The sequence below is a fragment of the Cucurbita moschata genome, unplaced genomic scaffold (genome assembly GCF_002738365.1).
Source record: "Cucurbita moschata cultivar Rifu unplaced genomic scaffold, Cmos_1.0 Cmo_Scf00040, whole genome shotgun sequence".
Taxonomy (NCBI): Eukaryota; Viridiplantae; Streptophyta; class Magnoliopsida; order Cucurbitales; family Cucurbitaceae; genus Cucurbita; species Cucurbita moschata.
In genome coordinates, this window is record NW_019268556.1 from 332,781 (window position 1) to 354,856 (window position 22,076).

Consider the following 22,076-nt stretch of genomic DNA (forward strand, 5'->3'; position numbering starts at 1 on the left):
CTGAACCATATATATATCCCATCCAGTAAAGCTTTGAAATGTACTTTCTATTCTCTGTACTCTCTCTTGTTGTACATACCTGAAGTTATCAATACAAAATCCTTTTAGCCAGAGTTCTCCTTGCAACTTCTCTCTATCTTTTTTCTTTGTGTTCATCTAGATCGAGCGTGTACGTTGTTGTGCGATCCTAACATAAAACACAACCATTTGGAAGCACTTGAGTTGTTGATCACAATGATTGAAGATCCACAAAATTATGGGTTCCTCAACCAAGGCGATGAGAATGAAAATACCATTTTGGATTTGTCTATGATGTTAAGACGAACTGAGGTATGTTATTATAATTGAATTATAGCTAGTTGAAGAAAAACTAAATTCTTATTTGATTATTTAAAAAAAACTAAAATTTATTATTTCGGAGCTTAAATAGGTATCAAATAGGTCTCCATCTTCCTATCGAACGAAGTACAGTATAGAGCTTCCCTTAAGGCCTATAGAACCCTCGAACAAAGTACACTATTTGTTCGAAACTTGAGTCACTTTTGACTACACCTTCGAGGGTCCCAACTTCTTTTGTTTGACATTTGAGGATTCTATTAACATGACTAGGTTAAGGGCATGGCTCCGATACCATGTTAGGAATCATGGATCTCCATAATGATATGATATTGTCCACTTTGAGCATAAGCTCTAGTGGCTTTCTTTGGGCTTCCCTAAAAGGCCTCATACTAATGGAGATGTATTCCTTAATCATAAACCCTAAATTAGTCAATGTTGGGCTCCCTCCCAACAATCCTTCACACTATCTTGATATAAAAAAAAAATTGAATTCAAATTGTGCAGATAATACAATATTTATTGTCTATCCCGGGAATAAAAACTGGAACAAACATTGTAAACAACTCCGATGCCTCAAATGAGAAGGAATCGCCAAGTAGAATTGAAGTAAAATGCAATAAAGGGTCATCAACATCAACAACACTCAAAAAGCTCTTGAGAAGCTTGTGGACGAAGAATCTTGAATACATAGGTGATTGGCTTCAAGAAGTGCAAGGCACAATGATGTTGATGACAACAGTGATTGCAACCGTGGCTTTTCAAGGTGCAATCAACCCTCCTGGAGGTGTTTGGCAACAAGACATTTCTTACAACTCCAACAGCAGTATTCATCGTTCGTTACATTGTAACAATACTTTAAAAACTTTCATAGCAGGAACGGCAATAATGGCTTACCCAGCTTCAGGCCAAGAATATTATTACGTTGCTTACTTGATTACAAATTCTATCTCATTCTATGCATCAATATGTGTGATTATGTTCATTATAGGTCGATTGCCTTTGAAAAATAGGATTTGTTGATGGTTAACATTGCCATTGCATCCTTATCATATAGTTACTTAATGGCTGTTGGACTGCTAAATGTCTCATTTAGCCATTCTCCTACTTTAAGAATAACATTTGTAATAGCATGGTACATTTGGTTAGTAAAGGGGGAGTGGTTTTTATTTGTTGCATTATAATTCCCTTCCTTATTTTGGTGGTGAAGCTTTTCGCTTGGGCTGCAAAAAGGTCAAATCGTTGACTTTGAGAGAGATGCAATGACTTCAACCATAACTCAATAAAGATCGAGGGCTACACAAAAATTAGGTTATGTTGTGTGTTTCATCTTGTATTTTGGATATGGATTATTTGTGGTGTTGTATGTATTTACAGTAAGGAAAACATAACTTCGTTCATATCTTTGTTTGAAGAGCACATAAGTGATGATTAAAAGGTAACGAAAAATCTTTCTTTATATCTTTTAGTTAACATATTGGATATCAAGACTAAGATAAGAAAATGACAGAAATATATGAGATGTTTAAATTAATAAAACCTAAATTTAGATAGTTATCTAAATGATCCAAAATTAAGTGTTACAAAATTTAAAAAAAATTATGACCCAAGCTATGATAGAAAATAATTACTAATTTGTTAGGATATTTAGAATTTTTTTTTAAATGACACTATGAAAAAAAATATAAAAAAAAGTAAATTTGATTTACTCGATTTTTGGTAGAGAATAAATGACACTACCTAGATAGTTGATATAAGATCTACTATCAAGATTTGTTCTTCATCAGTTTTGATATGTAATTCTTGAAAATATTTGATGATATAGAACAGATTCTATATGTTGGCATTAGGAAATCAATGACAGTTGATGTAGTAGGAGACGTTAAGATGTCAGCAAATAAAAATAGTTATTTAATGTTGAATAGGGTGTTTTTAGTAACAATAAGAGAAATTCAATTTTCCAATCTTTATTACTAAGTAAGTTGTTCATACATATAGTATGAATTACTTTCTAGCATTAAAGTTTATATTTTTAAAATTATTTAAAAATATGTTTAAGAGAACGATAATATTTATTAGATTATAAATTTGACAACTAATTTGATTAACAGACGAGTAAAAGGAAATTCTTAAAACATGTTTATAGATCTTGTTTTTTCATACAAGATAGTCATTAGACTTTTATTATATAAGGCTACAAGACCAAAGACCACTTTGGGCTTATACATTCTGACTCAAGCGATCTAATGAATGCAAAAGACGTAGAATATTGTGAAGATTTTATTAACCTGATTGATGATTATTCAATATATAAGTATTTTTATCGAAGGCAACTTAGTCTAAAAGTTCAAGAAATATAAGACTAAAGTTGAATTCCATTTAGGTGAATCTATCAAGACATTATGGGCAAATCATAATGTTATATGTCATTAACGGCAAATCATAAAGTTTAAGAACCTTGTGTATTAAAATTAGTGGACAGAAAGTGGAATTGAAATCCAGCTCTAAGCATGAGTACTATTTTGTAAAATTGTGATGTAGGAGGAGAAAGCAAGACTATATTCATATATGTCATTATCGGACTTTGGTTAAGATACGCAATAGAGATTGCAGGAGGAATATGACTCCCTTCAGCATAATAAACTTAGTTTACGAACACTTCAATAATTGGAATTGTTAAGCATAATATGTTGAAACAAATTCAAAGAGGGTGAATATATTTAGTAGAAAAGTAATGAGATGACTCAATCCTATTGAAATCCTAATTGTGACCAAAATAGTTACTAGGGATGATGACAATGACATAGTAAGTTGAAGTCATCAAATCCAAGGATTTGTAGATGTTCTTGATGAATTAAACTCATTACAAAAGGAAAATTATGTATAGATAAGAAGATACATATCTGTGAAATAGAACTTATGGTAAAAAGTTGAACTTAATAGGAGAAGGCAGCTAAGAAGTAGATTTTCTCTCCTGTTGTTATTCTAGAGTCTATTGCATCAGATATGTTAAAAGAATGTCTAGAGTTCTTTTGTGAAAAGAAAGAAGGCATCTACAACAACGCACAACAATGCCTAGCTCTGATCGTGGTGAATTTCGCCTAGCTCTGATGTCAGTTGTTAGGTTTGCACAACAACCCACACACTTGATCAAGATGAACACAAACAAATAGGAAAGAGAAAATTCAGAAGAAATATTAGCTAAAGAATTTATATCGATGACTTTAGATAAGTACATTATGAAAGCACTACCCAAAGGCTATATACATGGTTTTAGTTTACTAATAGGACTTTAACATATAAAACTCCTATTATATATAAATACTTACTATAAAACATCACTTTTCCTTTTTAATTATACTTACTATATAACATCACTTTTCCCTTTTAATTATAACCAAAAGTTGGACAGAACAACTATTTTAAAATAAATTTAATGGTAAAAATGAAACTGTTCTATCCCTATATTTAACAAGTATCTAATATAATTTAACTTAATCAAACGAAGAGAGGCATTATCCCAATAAAATTAAGTGAAATAAATAATGATATATATTTCTATTCATAATTGAGCAAACAAGCTTCCTGGGTTTGCTTCCCATCCACTTAAATTAGGATGGTGACACTTGGGTGTCACTCTCCCGTGAAAGTAATAATTGGACTATTTTAAAAATTCAAAAGGTCGACCCTAGCTTAGTTGGAAGTCTGACCATCCATTAAAAATAAATAAAATATAGTATTTTTTTTTTAAATTTTGGCTTATAAATTTTATGTGAAAACTCCATTTAGGAGTAAGTTAGAGAATCAATAATGGAGGCAAATGGAGAAGACAACGAACTTAGATTAGCCATTTCCTCGTTTGACCACACCAAGATTGGTTTTTGTTTAATGGGGCAGATTATCCTCAAAACCCTTCAACGAACTACCTATAGTAGTTTGCTAATCCCAAAAAGAATAGTTTAGTCATTGAAGTGGGGACTCTCAAATAGTGGATTGCATTTATCTTATAGCTATCCATTTTGATTTCTCCACACCTAATGACGTGCTCGAGGAAGATGATGCATGTTCGTGCAAAGTCATATCTCTCCTTCTTGACATACAGCTTTTTGTTTCCATAACTCATCAAATACTAGCTTCATGGATTGGGGTAAACAGATACATAACGTTTTTTATACACTTAATTTTTTATCCAAAATATATATTCCGAATCTCCGAAAAATTCTTGATATTTAATTTTTAATTAAAATCTAAGTAATTACAACAAAATTAATATGATTACGGAAGAAAAAGATGTCACGTTAAATTATTGTGACGAAATCCATTTTTTTAAAATTAATTAATTAATTAACTATCTAACTACAACCATGGTTTAATATTTATTTTTAATTCTAAATTTCAACCATGGTTTAATTCTAAACGTTTCCTCTCCCAATAAACAATACATATAAGAGACTTTGAAAAGATCATGAAAATGAAAAATCAACAAGAAATCATTTTTCTAAACATTATTCTATCCATTTTGAGTATTATATGGGTTATGTATAATTAATATTAAATATCATATTATAAATTAATCTTCCAAATCACGTTCTGCATGCAAGTATATTTTTAGAATTATTTTCATATTGGTTAGATAATCAATTGAATTGTAATTAAATGTTCTACTTTCGAATATTTAAAATCTAGACTAGACTTTGAAAAGGTCTATTGTGTAGAACATGGATGATGTATTATTAATATTAAATGTCATGTTATAAATTAGACTTTCAATTCACGCGTTGTGTCATGGACATGCTTGTCCAAAACATGTTACCCATGGCTGCATACCCGTTACACGCCAAAATCCTTGCCTTGTACTACTTTACCGTTTTCTTTTACTGCTTTCATGTTGTATTATTTCTTTCTTATTTTCTTTAAGAGTATGACGTTTCGGCGAAATCATGGCTACGCCTAGTAGACATGAAATACCTCAAAATGTATTAGGGGATATGATTAGTTGTCAAATTCTGCATACCTCAAAAGTTTTATACTGTTTAAACCGTTGTTGTTGTCTTTTTGCTTGCATGCTATATAACACCACTCTCAATCTCTCTCTCATTCTTGCTTTGAAAACTATTTTTCCAAAACCTCTCACCCATGTTCTAAAATCTTCTTTTTAAATCAGGACCCAACTTGTATATATGTTGCCCAACTATAGGCAACGTGATCTGAAGTTGCCTTGATTCACTCAGTGCTAAGAGTGAGTGTCGCACAATCCCCAAATCTACTACCAAGAAATGGCGATTGTGATAGGTTGGGTGCAAGTGGTTTTTTTAGATTTATGTTCTTTTTATTAGTTAGATCCTTTAGAAATGTAAAAACATATAAGTGAAACTTCTTAATAACTACCATGAATATGATTTAACTAAAAAACGAAAAAAAAAAAACTTATATATTTGAAAGAGAGTAGGAATCTTTGCATTGGCAAAATAAGTGAAGGATGGGAATCTTTCTTTCTTCGCTTTCTACTTTTAGAAAGCAATAACGTTTTTAATTCAAACAATTGTGGGGGTGAGGATCAAACAATCAATGATGAAGATTGTATAAATGCCTAATAAATAGTATTTTTATGTGAGATCTCACTTCGGTTGAATAGGGAAATGAAACCTTCTTTATAAGGGTGTGGAAACCTCTCCCTAACAGATATATTTTAAAACCATGAGGCTGACGGCGATACGTTACGCGTCAAAGTGGACAATATCTACTGCCAGTGGGTTTGAGCTATTATAAATGGTATTAGAGCCAGACACTCGCCCGTGTGCTAGCGGACAATATTTGCTATGAGCCATACTTTTTTGTAGGGTCTGAGGAGGCCAAAAAGAAAGAAAAGAGGGCTAGGGTTTGAGAGGAAGAAGAAATAAAAAGGGAAACGCTCCAATTGGGCGAGAGGAGGCTGACTTGATTAAGAGTCCTCCACAAGAAACTCTCCGTATGCAGAAGAGCTACATTCGGGTGCTAGATTTGTTCGATTTCGTCAAGAACCGAGAAAAAAAAAAAAGAGTTATATCGATTTTTAGGTCTAGATTCTCGTCAAAATTCATGTACATATTAAAGAATTTGTCTCCCTTGTTTTAGTATGTTTATCTTGGAGTAATTTTGCACGGTTTTTGTGAAGGAATTCAAGTCCAATCAAATTGGAGTAGGAGTTCCGGGAAACCTCAAAGAACGGTAAGAAAGTTGATTTTAGGCAACTTTGACCTGGAATAACTTTGCATATATTTGATTAAAATTTAAAAAAAAAAATAGCTCAGGTAGATGGAATATAACTCTAACTTGAAGAAATCAAATATTGATAGATTTTTTTAGGAAAAGTTATAAAACTATATATATATATATATATATATATAAAAAAAAAAAAAAGGAAAACTCAACGGAATATGGAAACTGTGGTTGCACTGGCAAAACAAGGTAGGACGCATGTCGCTCAATACATGGAGATTCCGGACTGGCACACAAGTTGATACGTGGTGCACTGCAAGTGGAGCAATTGATAACTCTCTAAAGGTAGAGTCATATCAAGTTCTTTTGTATTTAATATGACACTCTTATTCACAATTTTCTCATTATTTACCCCATTTATTCTAGTTAATGAGCATGAAATCGTTTATTGCAGTCCAACATGAAAAAAAATATGATTTGGCATAAATCGATCTTAATTGTATATTTAATTGAGTTATGTAGTAAAATTCCAGACATTTATGCTGAACCATGAGGGAGTAGCAAATATGTAAATAAATGGGGGATGACATGAAAATTTTAAATCCACGTCAGCCGTCCAAGTGGGTCATTGATTACCCCATGAAAAACATCCTATGTGGACAACTTATTCTTTTTCAGCCCTAAAGGGGAACCCATGCTCAATATAAAAGGAAAAGGAAGAGGAGAAAAATCGAATTACACCGCAGCAGCCTCTGCTGCACTGCAGTGAATTGATGTGAAACCAGAGAAGAAGAAGAAAACCCTGATCCAGCAGCTGTTGATAGCAGAAGGAAAATGAGACCAACAAGGATTGATTAGGGCAAAGAGGTGGACGTGAGAGCTCAAGAGAAGGGAACTTCCATTGACAAATGGGAACAAACCGGGATAACTCTCTATTTTCTTATTCTCTTTTCTTATTCCATCAATTTTACATGATGAAGATGCGGATTCCTCTGTTTAATTCAGTTTGTATGGAGAGCTAAACTTTATAGGGGAGACGAGAGAGTTTTATATAGTTTAAGTATGTTGACGGTATATGATTTTAGTTTATTTAAGAGTTGTTGTTAATGATTTACGTGTGTGTTTAATTAGCTACTTTACATACATAGTTGTTCTCTTATTCGGGAGAAGAGAGGGAGCAATGAAATCTTCCTTAATACTCTAGTTTCATAGCAAGGAGATTGAAGGGTAGTAGGAGGGTTATGAATAATTCTTTCTCCTAAAGCCTTGTTAATAGAAATTAGAACGATTATGGAAATAATCACCATTTATGACCCTCGAAAGTGGGCTTGAGAATCTATTAAAAGGAACTAAAATCTACCACAAAACTCAACAACTTATTTATTTAATCTCTCTTAGCCTAACCTTCCTCATTATAGTTGATTTTCTTATCATTTTTTGTTTTTCGACAGCATGACGCTCTGTTTTAGTTTTGTTTAAGTAGTTAAAATCACCAACACCCATTTGAATGTTAGAAAAAAAAAACTCACTTGATTTCCAGCAATAAAATTAACCAAAAAGATAGGTTCCCTGTGGAATCGATAATTTACTTATTACTGGTTACTCTACTTGCTACTTGTGATAGTGTATACTTGCACTTATTCTTGTGAATTTTACATCATTTTATTATATACATCCACAAGTGATCAGCAATGCAGCTAGACGTAGAGATGATGCATAGAAGTCCAACCCGCAAGCCAACCTGAACCGCTTACCCAACTCGCTTGATCGACCCACAAGTCACACCCGCATCTGATGACCTTATTTGGCTCGCATGCGACATGGGTCAACAGAGGAAAAACCAAGGAAAATTCGTTTGCCGTAAGATTCGATGAGAGGTTTGTTGACTACCTAACACCCCTAGAGTACATTTTAAGGCGATTTAGGTCTGACAAGCCTTGACATGATTTCGTCGGACGATAATACAAACAAAAAAATACAATAGTAAAGCAATACAACATAAAAGAAGATAAAGGGTTTGGCATGTCATGGGCATGCGGCTATGTGCAACACGTCCTAAACAAGCCTGACAATGACATCCTCCCCCACCTAAATAGTTGACGTCCTTGTCAACCGTCTATGTTTGAAATCTTCAATGTGGATCGCGGCAGAGTTCAGATCTTTGGTGCGTTCCCAACTAATTTCATCTATTTGGAGATTTTTTCATTCCAAATCTGCCGAATCACTGATGTTATGATCTTCTACATCCTAGGTCTTGGACTTGGAATTCTCGAATGCTCCGTACAAGTCTTCTAACTTTTCTAATGTGTACAAGTCTCTAACTTTTCTAACCTTGTTGGCTAGGATCAACAATAGCTTTGTTATAGGTGTTCCCTCATGATGTTGCGTATCGAACCACTAATCTTACTTGACTAAATGTGGGCTAGCATTCTTCGGGCCACATGTTCGCCCTTTCGACTCAACGCGTCGGCCGCTTGGTTACTCTTTCCTATTTTATGTTCAAACTTGAAGTCGAACTCATTTAATAATTCTTGCTACCGAGCTTGCTATGGCGTCAACTTCGATTAATCGAAGAAGAGGCAAATGGCACTGTTGTCTATCCTCACTACGAAGTTGGATCCCAAGATATATTGCCTCCAGAGAAAGTGTATTTCCTTTCCACATTATTGAGCTTCTTGCTTTCATAGGCGATACAGTAGCGTTCCTCAAAAAGGACATCCCCAAGGACAAAGTCAGATGCATCCATCAATACTTCGAAAGGCTTAGAGACGTCTACCAAACCAAGAACAAGGCCCCTCGTCATGGTTTCCTTTAGATCTTTGAAGACCTTTTGACACTTGTTTGATCACAACTAAGATTTGTTTTTGTTTAAAAGGTCTATGAATTGGGCAGATTATCGTGAAAACCCTTCAACGAACTACCTATAGTAGTTTGCTAATCCCAAAAAGGATCGTTTGGTCACTAAAGTGGGGACTCTCCAATCCTGGATAGCATTAATCTTATCGCTATCCATTTTGATTTCTCAACACTTGATGACGTGCCCAAGGAATCGAGCGAAGTCACATATCTCCTTCTTGACTTATAGCTGATTTTTTTTATAACTTATCAAATACTAGCTTCATGGATTGAGGTAAACAGATAGATAATATTTTTTTTATACACTTAATATTTTTTTTATCGAAAACATAGATTCCCAAACTCATATTGATGATTAATTTTTAATTAAACTCTATGTAATTGCAACAAAATTAATATGATCAAACAAGAGAAATGTCACGTAGCTTAAGGTGACAACTCCCCATCTATTTCGAGTAAGATTGGTTGGTTGGTTGAGAATTATTGTGATGAACATTTTTTCAAAAATTAATTAATTAATTAACTAACTAACTACAACCATTGTTTAATGTTTATTTTTAATTCTAAATTTCAAACCATGGTTTAATTCTAAACATTTCTCTCCCATATAAAGAATAGATGCAAGAGACTTTGAAAAGATCATGAAAATGAAAAATCAACGAGAAATAATTTTTCTAAACATTATTCTATCCATTTTTGAATATTATATGGATTATGTATAATTAATATTAAAAATCATATTATAAATTAATCTTCCAAATCATGTTTTGCAGGCAAGTATATTTTTAGAATTATGTTCATATTGGTTGCATAATCAATTGAATTGTAATTAATATGTTCTACTTTAGAATATTTAAAATCTAGACTAGACTTTGAAAAAGTCTAAGAAAATAAGAAATTCAACTAGAGAATTTTCATAGAGAATCTTTCATAGCATTATTTTATCCATTGATTATGTATTATTAATATTAAAGGTCATGTTATAAATTAGACTTTTAATCTATGCGTTGTGTCACGGTCTTGCATGTTGCCTATGACCGCATGCCCCTTACACGTCGAAACCCTTGCCTTGTACTATTTTGCCGCTATCTTTTACTGCTTTCATGTTGTATTATTTCCTTCTTGTTTTTTTTAAGAGTATGACGTTTTGACGAAATCATGGCTACTCGTGGTAAACATGATGCCTCAAAATGAACGGTAGGGAGATATGACTAGTTGTAAAATTCTGCATACCTGAAAAGTTATATACTATTTAAACCGTTGTTGTATTTTTGCTTGCATGCTATATAACACTACTCTCAATATCTCTCTCTCATTCTTGCTTTCAAAACTCTTTTTCCAAAACCTCTCTTTCCCGTTTTCTAAAATCCTATTTTTAAATCAGGATCCGAGGCTTGAATATACGTTGCCCAACTGTAGGCAACGTGATCTGAAGTTGGCTTGATTCACTCAGTGCTGAGAATGAGTGCCGCACAATCACCAAATCTGCTGCCAAGAAAAGGCGATTGTGAGACGTTGCGTGCAAGTGACTTTTTTAGATTTATGTTCTTTTTATTAGTTAATCCTTTATAAATGTAAAAACTTCTTAATAACTAAAATGAATATCATTTAACTAAAAAAAGAAAAAAAAAAACTTATATATTTGAACAATCGTGAGGGTGAAGATCATATAATCTAATTATGTAGATTGTATTAATGTCTAATAAATAGTATTTTTATGTGAGATCTCAGGTCGGTTGAATACGGGAATGAAACATTTTTTATAAGGTGTGGAAACCTCTTCCTAACAGACACATTTTAAAACCGTGAGACTAACGACGGTACGTAATGTGCCAAAGCAGACAATATTTGATGGTAGTGGGTTTGAGTTACTATAAATGATATTAAAACCAGACACTAGACGGGTGTGCCAACGAACAATATCTACTGCCAGTTATACTATTTTTTTCAGACTAATCACATGCAAAAACAAAGGAAAAAAAAGAGAGAGAGAGAGAGAGAAAAAAAAAGAAAAAGGGAAAGGAAGAGAGGGGTAGGGTTGAGGAAGAAGAAGAAAAGAAGGGAAACGCTCCAATTAGGCGAGAGTCCTTCACAATAAACTCAAAGTAGGCTGAGGGCTACATTTGGGGTGCTAGATTTGTTGGATTTCACCAAGAACCTAGAAAGAACAAATATGAGTTCTATAGGTTTTTAGGTCTAAATTCTTCTCAAAGTTCATGTGCATATTAAGAATATTGTCTCTGTCATTTTAGTATGTCCATCTTAAAGTAATTTCGCACACTTTTTAGGAAGGAATTCGAAGTCCAATCAGGTTGGAAGTAGGAGTTTTGGGATGCCTCCAAGAATGGTAAGAAAGTTGATTTTAGGCAACTTTGATCTCGAATAACTTTGTATATATTTGATTAAAAATTTCAAGAAAAATATCTTTGTAGATGGAATATAACTCTAAAACTTCCCGAACAAATCAAATATTGATAGATTTTTTAGAAAAAGATATAAAAATATAAAAAAGTTAGAAAACTCATAAGAATCTGGGAATCGTGATTGTGCTGGCGAAACAAGGTAGGACGTGTGTCGCTCAATACATGGAGAGTTCCGGCTAGCACACAAGTCGACACGTAGTACATTGCGGGTGGAGCAATGCAGCTGGATGCAGAGGTGATGCGTAGCAAGCCAACCTGTACCGCATACCTGACTCGCTTGATCGACCCACGTGTCAACAGAGGAAAAACCAAGGAAAATTCATTTTCCGCAGGATTCAATCCCTCATTGTCTGATTCAAGCCTACCAATCAGCAGCTAACACGTGGCGTCCTCGAGGCACATCTTCTCTGCCCCTGCAGGCATGTGACAACCACGCGTGATGCATGTGAGTTGCTTGTGCAATGTCTTTTTTATCTCTTCAACCTCTGTTCGATTGATTTTTGTCTCAACTTTGATATTAATCCTAATTGAATTGTAGCCAAGTAATACATGTAGGAATCGTTAGGACTAGGACGTGCTAACATGCAGCTCTTAACTTAGGTGGTTAGAATATGCATCTTTGGAATTTAAATTAACAAATCTAAATAGGTGTGCATGTTTGTGAATAAAAATTACAGAAATGCCCTTTATGAGAATGCATGTCTATTAAATGCTTTCTCATGCACTAGAATGAGGGATTGAAAATTTGGGATCTGTGCTCCAGGTGTTGGAGCATGTTTGAGCTATAGGATTAAATTGTATGCTAGATTCAAGTAAATGTATGTATGAATTACCTATGCTTACTTGATCGATAGGATTATTTCCTTAGTAAACGACATGGACGTTTAGATCATGATTTCTATGCACTAGGTGATCAATAGAGCAGTAGAACCTAGGTGTGCATGAATCAGAGTCAGTGGAGCAGTAGAACAAGAGTGGTTATGCAAAATCTTAGGTCAATACATTTTCAGTACACTGACCACCGTAGGATCGTGAGTGGCAATTAGAGACCTAAGTGTACCTCAAGATTTTGCTTAGCCATGAGATGCTAACTTCGAGCGACTTGAAAATGTTTGTTGTGACCTAATCCACCTAGATGTCCTAAGACCTAAAATATCCACTGGGCACCAAGGTGAACTACGAGAACACATAAGACTGACAGTAACGCGAACGAAACTATTTGGAGATTCACTATGTGTAGAATATAACATGCCCTAATAACCTGAAGACTCACTATTAGTTGTAGAGCATAACCGGCCTTGATATAAGGAGCTACCACTGTATGTATGATAACCCACCTGAGAGAGGACAAGGGACTACAAAAGTGGATGACATGAGAAATTGCTGTTGTATGTACAATAACCCACCTAGAGAGGGACAAGGGACTATATAAGTAGATAACATGAGAAATCACTATCATGCGTATGATAACCCACCTTGAGAGTGGATGAGGGACTACATAGGTAGTTGATTGAGGATATATTATTGTGTGTAGAACAACCTGCCTAAGAGTAGACGAGATACTACATAGTAGTATATTGAGGAGCTACTATTCTGTGTGGAGGAAACTTACTCTAAGAGGAGACAAGGGACTACACAAATAGATTAGCTCATGGTAGACACCACTGTGGTGTGATGTAACATTTAGAGAATATCTAAACGCAAACTTCTTAGAACCCTACAACAAGCCCGTGGATACATATTAGGTTAAGGATCGGATGAAAGCTTACAGGTAGACTGCTTACTAAGTATTTTATACTCACTCATTTTCTCCTTTCTCTTTTAGGTACCAATCAAGGTGGAGAGATGCTAGAGAGTTGCACTATCATAGAGGGATGTCGACCCGGGGCGTCAATGTTATTTTGTATTTTTTTTGGGTTGTCGTTTGTATTGGTTTTCTTGCACCCCTTCCCCATTTGTAATAACTAGAACAATATCTATTGTTTCATATTAAGTCGCACACAATTTTACAGTTAATTGTTTGTTTTTATTTTATTCATTTTCATTTTCTTCTTTTCGTCGCGATCCGATTTCTTGAAGCCTAAAAAATTGGGTCGTGCTAGCCTCAAAGATCCAAAAAAATTTCTTACTTGTCGCAAACCCATTCGAATTATTTTACACCACAAACATTTGAATAAGATAACATACCTAAAATATGTTTTTCTTAAAGTGAATACACACACCACCACAAATAATCCATGTCCAAAATATAAGATAAAACAAACAACTTAACCTAATTTTTGTATAGCCGGCAATCTTTATTTAAGTTGTGGTTGAAGGGATGGGATCTCTTTGAATGCCACAAAGCCAAAGATACAACCTTTTTATTGTCCACACGAGAAGCTTCACCACCAAAAGAATGAAAGGAATAACAATACAACGAAGAGAAACCACTCCCACCATTGCTAACAAAATATACCATACTATTGTAAATGTCAATTCTAAAGCATACAAATTCCTAAATGAGGTATTTACAAGCCAAACTCCGAGTATGTAACTATGTGATAAGGTTGCAATAGCAACGTACATGGTTACTGTTAATAACCATGAACAAATCCCATTTTTTAAAGGCAATCGACCTATAATGAACATAATCACACATACTGATGCAAAGAATGAGATAAAATTTTTAACCAAATAAGCCGTGTAATAATTTCCTTGGCATGAAGTTGGGTAGGCCATTACTGCAGTTCCCGCTATGAATATTTTAAAAGTATTGCTACTATGAAACGAACGATGAATAGTGATATTAGAGTTGAAAGGAATGTCTTGTTGCCAAACACCGCCAGGAGGGTTGATTGCACCTTGAAAAGCTACCGCTGCGATCCCCGTTGCTACCAACATCATTGTACCTTGCACTTCTTGAAGCCAATCACCTTTGTATTCAAGGTTCTTTCTCCACAAACTTCTTATGTCATTGTATTGTTCTTCATTGTTCATAGTATTTTTTCCCGTTTTTATTCTCGGGATAGACAACAAATATCTTACTATTTGCATGGATAAGATTTTTTTATTTTTTTTGGAAAAAAAAATCATTAAAAATTATGAGAAAAAAAAATCTAATTTTTAAAAACAGTTTTAATTTCAAGTTTTTTTTTTTCCTGTTAATTACTTTTTTCATATATTTTCAAAATTCAACCAAAAGATTTGAAATAAAAACTAATGAAAGTAGTTTTTAATTTTAATTTTATTTATTTATTATTATTATTATTTTGAAGTTTGGCTCAAATATGAAAATGATTGTAAAAAAATTGTGAAAAAAAAAAATATATATTAATAGAAAGTGAATAACAAAATTATATATAAACTTAAATTTTTATGATAACCTACCTCAATATGTTTTAACATCGTAGAAAAATCTAAAATGATATTTTCATTCACATCCGGTTGGTTTAGAAACCCATAATTTTGTGGATCTTCAATCATTGTGATCAACAACATAAGAGCTTTCAAGTGGTTGTGTTTTACACATAAATGAAGAATAGTTTGACCATTGTGAAGCTTCATCCAACGAGACTATGGCCTCACATTGATCAACAGTGGCATGATATCAATTCCCATTAATCACTGCATGGTGGAGAGGAATCAACCCATTCAAATCACAAACCATGCAAGTGCTTGTGTTCTTCTCCAGCAAAGCTTGAACAATCTTGACCGTTCGATTTTCAGAAGCTAAGTGGAGAGGTGTCCTTTGTTGGGCATCAACTTCTCCAGCAAGTTCAGGCATGAGGTTTAAAAGAAATCGAGTGAATTCAAGGTGGCGATGCAAAACCGAGACGTGCAATGGAGTCTCAATGTTGTAAGAGGAGATTAGAACTCTTTGAATGATACTCGGGTCTCTTCGAATTAGTGTCTTTAAATTTTGAATGGACCCGATCTTTGATGCTTCATAGAGTAATCGTTTTCTTTCTTCCATAGAGGACATGGCTAATCTAAGTTCGTGCTTTCTCCATTTGAAATATTGGAAGATTATGTGAGTTGTTGATGAGTTAAAATCTGTTTAGTATAGATAATCTTCAATCTGCATCTTCCAGAAACCGAAATTGGATCCATCAAACTTCTCAATTGTAATCTTTGAACTTTCCATCTCTCAAGTCTTGGTGAATCTCGCCTAGCTCTGATACTAGTTGTTAGGATTGCACAATAACCAACACACTCGATCAAGATAACACAAAGAAATAGAAGAGAGAAAATGCAATGAGGAATATTGGCTAAAGAATTTGTATTGATCACTTGAGACATGCACTACTCAAGAGTTATATATTTAGTTTCAGTTTACTATATGACTTTAACTCATATAACACCTATTAGATACAAATATTTACTATATAACATCACTTTTCCTTTTTAATTATAACGAAAAAGGTTGATTTAAGAACTATTTTAAAATAAATTTAAGGGTAAAAATGAAAAGGTTCTATCTCTAAATTTAACAAGTGTGTGGAATAATTTAACTTAATTAAACCACGAGAAGCAGTATCCGAGAAACAATAGCATCCCAATAAATTAAGTAAAATAAATAGTGATATATACTTCAATCCATGATTCAATAAATAAGTTTCCTTCGGTTTGCTTCCCATTCACTTAAACTAGGATGGTGACACTTTGGTGTCACTCTCAAGTGAAAGTATAAATAATGATTTTTTTTTTTTCTTATAGAAATTGAGGGCAATAATTAGACTATTTTCTAAATTCAAAAGGTCAACTTTAATTTGGTTGAGAGCCTCAACATCTATTAAAAATAAATAAATAATCAACAAAATCATATAAATAAAATATAGTATTTTTATAATGTTGGCTTATAAATTCGATGTGAAAACCCAATTTAGAAGTAAGTTAGAGAATCAATAATGGAGGCAAATGGAGAAAACAACTAACTTAGATTAACTATTTTCACTATTGAAGAAAGCAAAAGAAAGCTCTATGAAGCATCAAAGATTGGGTCCATTCAAAGCTTGAAGACACTAATTCGAGGCGATCCAAATATCATTGAAAGAGTTCTAATCTCTTCATCCAACGTTGAGAGTCCATTGTATGTCTCAGTTTTGCATTGCCACCTTGAATTCACTCTATTTCTTTTGAATCTCGTTCCTAAACTTGCAGGGAAAGTTGATGACCTACAAAGGACACCTCTCCACTTAGCTTCTGGAAATGGAACGATCGAGATTGTTCAAGCTTTGCTGGAGAAGAACACAAGCACTTGCATGGTTCGTGATTTGAATGGGTTGATTCCTCTACACCATGCAGTGATTAATGGAAGAATTGATATCATTCAACGGTTGATCATTGCGAGGCCAAGATCTCCTTGGGTTAAGCTTCACAATGGTCAAAGTGCTCTTCACTTATGCATAAAACACAACCATTTGGAATCTCTTAAGTTATTGATCATAATGATTGAAGATCCACAAAATTTTGGGTTCCTCAACCAAGTCAATGAGAATGAAAATACCATTTTGGATTTGTCTATAACTGAGGTATGTTATTATAATTGAATTAGCTGATTGAAGAAAAACTAAGTTCTTATTTGATTATTTAAAAAAACTGAAAAATTATTATTTCGAAGCTTAAATAGGTATCAAATAGGTCTTCCTCTCACACTTCTTCTCTCGAACGAAGTACAGTATAGAGCTTCCCTTAAGGCCTATAGAACCCTCGAACAAAGTACACTATTTGTTCGAAGCTTGAGTCACTTTTGACTACATTTTCAAGGGTCCCAACTTCTTTCTTTTGACATTTGAGGATTCTATTGACTTGACTAGGTTAAGGGCATGGCTCTGATACCATGTTAGGAATCATGGATCTCCATATTGATATGATATTGTCGGCTTTGAGCATAAGCTCTCGTGGCTTTCCTTTGGGCTTCCCTAAAAGGCATGATACCAATGGAGATGTATTCCTTAATCATATACCCACGATTATTCCCTAAATTAGTCAATGTTGGCTCCCTCCCAACAATCCTTCACATTATCTTGATATAAAAAAAATTGAATTCAAATTGTGCAAATAGTACAATATTTATTGTCTATCCCGAGAATAAAAATTGGAACAAACATTGTAAACAACTATGATGCCTCAAATGAGAAGGGATCGCCAAGTAGAATTGAAGAACAATGCAATAAAGGGTCATCAACATCCGCAACACTCAAAAAGCTCCTGAGAAGTTTGTGGATGAAGAACCTTAAATACAAAGGTGATTGGCTTCAAGAAGTGCAAGGCACAATGATGTTGGTGGCGACGGTGATTGCAACCGTGGCTTTTCAAGGTGCAATCAACCCTCCTGGAGGTGTTTGGCAAGAAGACATTTCTTACAACTCCAACAGCAGTATTCATCGTTCGTTACATTGTAACAATACTTTAAAAACTTTCATAGCAGGAACGGCAATAATGGCTTACCCAGCTTTAGGCCAAGAATATTATTACGTTGCTTACTTGATTACAAATTCTATCTCATTCTTTGCATCAATATGTGTGATTATGTTCATTATAGGTCGATTGCCTTTGAAAAATAGGATTTGTTCATGGTTATTAACTGTAACCATGTGCATTGCCATTGCATCCTTATCATATAGTTACTTACTCGCGGTTGGGCTGCTATATGTCTCATTTAGCCATTCTCCTATTTTAAGAGTAACATTTGTAATAGCATGGTACATTTGGTTAGTAATGGAGGAGTGGTGTTTATTTGTTGCATTATAATTCCCTTCCTTTTGGTGGTGAAGCTTCTCATTTGGGCTGCAAAAAAGTCAAATTGTTGACTTTCAGAGGGATACAATGACTTCAATCACAACTCAATAAAGCTCGAGGGCTACACAGAAACTAGGTTATGTTATATGTTCCATCTTGTATTTTAGATATGGATTATTTGTGGTGTTGTGTATTTACAATAAAGAAAACATAACTTTGTTCATATCTTTGTTTGTAGAGCACATTTGTGATGAATAAAAGGTAACTAAAAATCTTCCATCTTTGTTGGATATCAAGACTAAGATAAGAAAATAACAAAAACATATAAAATGCTAAGTCAATAAAACCTAAATTTAGATAGTTAACAATGTTACAAAATTTAAGAAAAATTATGGACTAAAGAAAATAATTACTAATTTGTTAGGACAGTTAGAATCTTGTTAACTGACCCTATGAAAAAATAAATAAAAAGACCAGTAAAAGGAAAATCTCGAAACATGTTTATAGAGATAGTAATTAGACTTCTATTATATAAGGCTATAAGATCGAAGAGCACTTTGGGCTTATACATTCTGACCCAAGCGATCTAATAAATGTAAAAGACATAGAATATTGTGAATATTTTATCAATCTAATTTATGATTATTCAATATATAAATATTTTTACCGAAGGCAACTTAGTTAACTTTTTACCATTTTGTACCATTTTGAGGTAAGAAGAGAAAGCAAGACTATTTTCAATAAATATATATATATATATATATATATCGGATAATAGAGATTGCATGAGAAATATGACTCCCTTGCATAAGAAATATGACTCCCTTTAAAACGGTCTATATGAAAATTTTAGGATTATGGAACAATAACAAACTTAGTTTACAACACTTCAACCTTTAGAATTGTTAAGCATTATGTTGAAATAAATTTAAAGAGGATGAATATATTTAGTGAAAAAGTGATGACTCAATCCTATTGAAATCCTAATTGTGACTAAGTTGAAGGTTTATTACTTCAAAATAGTTACAAGGGATGATGACAATGGAATAATAAGTTGAAGTCATGAAATCGAAGAATTTGTAGATGTTCTTGATGAAATTAAACTCATACGATATGAATGGATCTACAAAAGGAAAATTATGTGTAGTAAGAAGATACAGATCTTCAAAATAGAACTTATGGTAAAAAGTTGAATTTAATGGGAAAAGGTAGCTAGAAGTAGATTTTCTCTCACGTTGTTAATTTAGAGTATATTAATATTCTCTAATTCATATTTGCAATTCATTTTTCTAATATGTTCTAACATCAACATTATGTGAAATTATGCATGTAAAACATGATGGTATCAAGGACAAGAGGTAGACAATTTATGTAGGAGGAGTTTGAAGAACAGTTTACAATCAAAGAGTGCTAATGTCTATCTTGTATAATAAATATGAACTTCTCAAGTAGAAAAGTTTATAATCAAAGAGGCGTATAATAAATATGAACTTCTCAAGCCAAGGGTAGCCAAGGGTAGTGCTATTATAAGTAGGCTCCCAAAAATATATTCAACCTTTCAAGAATGCTAATGTCTATCACCAACCTCAGTTGGAATATTTTCTGCCACCATAGAGAACAAGCTATAGTTTCAATGGAGAAGGAGTTCTATGCACATGTTAATCGAAAGAAAGAATATAACTTAATAGTCAGAAAAAGATAATTGATTGGAGCACTAAGGCCATTAACCAATTCTTCCACCTACAAGCCTTCAAATATGTCGCATTTAATGAAATGGCAATAGCCCCTAGGATGTGCAACTCAAAACAACCTTGGAGAAAGTAAGCATGAGAGCAACACATTGTCAAATTTCAAAATAAGAGGCAAGGACAATACTAACAGCAAACCTCGACCCTAAAGCAAAGTTGTAGGTTGCATTTATGAAAACCAACCTACTACCCACTACTACCCACTACATATGATGCAAATAATATTTGCAATCATGAAAAATTTAAATATTGATTTGGATAAGATTATAGTGGAAGAAATAGATAAATGTACAAAGAGAGTGAGAAATTTATTTTTTCCACCGATGATAATCATGCCGTGTCCTTTTGATGAAGTGGAAAAAAAATTGGATGAAAGAACCCCAATGGAATACAAAGAAAACAGCCAGAAAAGTTCAAATGACAATGCAAGAAAGAGCAAATATTTAGAAATAGGTATGAATCAAATCAGGAACGACAAGAGAACCTACTCAACTGGTAGTGAAAACAACTAACTAAACTAAAAAGAATATGGGCCCTATGCAAGAAAAATGGATAAAACAAAATTCTAACATTTCAAACCTTCCAAAAGGAGATTTTCGAAGAATGGAGCCATAGAGAATCATCACATTCGACATAAGAGGAAGAGAATGCTTCCTTTAGAGATGCCTAAAGATGAGGGAATTTTTTGTCCATACTTATTGCAACCTTATTGTATTACTTAGAAGCATGCATCCATATTGTGCTTGACTATTTTTTATTGTTTTTTTCATTTAACTCGAGACAACGTTCGTGCATGCACCCTAGAAGTATGATCTTTTTAGGTAGGGTCATACATAGTGCATTTTAAAACTCATATCTAGTAAGAATATTTTGTGCAAAGATTAGGAATCATGGACTAAGAATCTATTGTAAAATGCTTCAATATCACGTTGAGATATTATAATAAATTAGTATTTCAATCTATGCTTGAATCTTGTTGTACAATTGTTATAGTATGCAAGAGGGTTTTGGAGTTAGGTAGGTTAGATGATGACTTAGGTTAAGATGCCTACACTAGGCTAAGCACCTTAAGAACGTGGCGTTAAGAAGGTCTAGACCCTATTACTCCAAGACTAAAAAACGAGTCGATGAGTTAGAATAGAGTAACTTGGAGCCAAAAGCTCGTGTTAAGCAACCTAATTGGCCTAGGAATTAACAAACCTCTTCAACTCCTAGAAATGACCAAGATGCATTTTAAAACCGCAACGATGCATAACTCTGATACCATATGGTGATGAATCTCGCCTAGCTCTGATACCAATTTTTAGGATTGCACAACAACGCACATACTCGATCAAGATGTTCACAAAGAAATAGGAGAGAGAAAATGTAAGGAGAAATATTGGTAAAGAATTTGTATATATAGGACTTGAGATAGGTACATTTAGAAACCAAGGCTATATATGGTTTTAGTTTCGTTTATACACATATTATATATAAATATTTACAATATATATCTCTAACATATTTTTATTATAAATAGTTTGCAGATTCCATATCCCAACGTTATCACATCACTTTTTCTTTTTATTTGTAACTAAAATGTTTAGTGAACAACTATTTTGAAATAAATTTAAGGGTTTTACTAAAATCTATCTCTAAATTTAACAATTGTTTGGTATAATTTAACTTAATCACAACCATGAGAGACATTATCCTTTTCGATGAGAAACTATATCTTTCCAATAAAATTAAGTGAAATAAATAATGATATATATTTCTATTAATGATTCCAAGAAGCTTCCTTGGGTTT

The 22,076-nt window shown here is 33.4% G+C and overlaps 1 protein-coding gene across 1 annotated transcript; it reads left to right on the plus strand.

Annotated features, from left to right (window-relative positions):
- Window positions 1-234: 234 nt before the first annotated feature.
- LOC111432735 lies at window positions 235-18,548 on the plus strand. Its single transcript, XM_023069668.1, has 4 exons — window positions 235-330; window positions 6,491-6,543; window positions 16,735-17,326; window positions 17,937-18,548. The coding sequence occupies exons 1-4, from the start codon at window positions 235-237 to the stop codon at window positions 18,546-18,548; spliced, it is 1,353 nt and encodes a 450-aa protein (XP_022925436.1).
- Window positions 18,549-22,076: the final 3,528 nt, after the last annotated feature.

Excerpts from the sequence above, each read along its gene's own strand:
- LOC111432735 (XM_023069668.1), top strand. The coding sequence starts at position 235 with ATGATTGAAGATCCACAAAATTATGGGTTCCTCAACCAAGGCGATGAG. Across the intron at positions 331-6,490 it reads TGATGTTAAGACGAACTGAG|GAATTCAAGTCCAATCAAAT; the intron begins GTATGTTATTAT and ends GTTTTTGTGAAG. Across the intron at positions 6,544-16,734 it reads CCGGGAAACCTCAAAGAACG|ATTAACTATTTTCACTATTG; the intron begins GTAAGAAAGTTG and ends CAACTAACTTAG.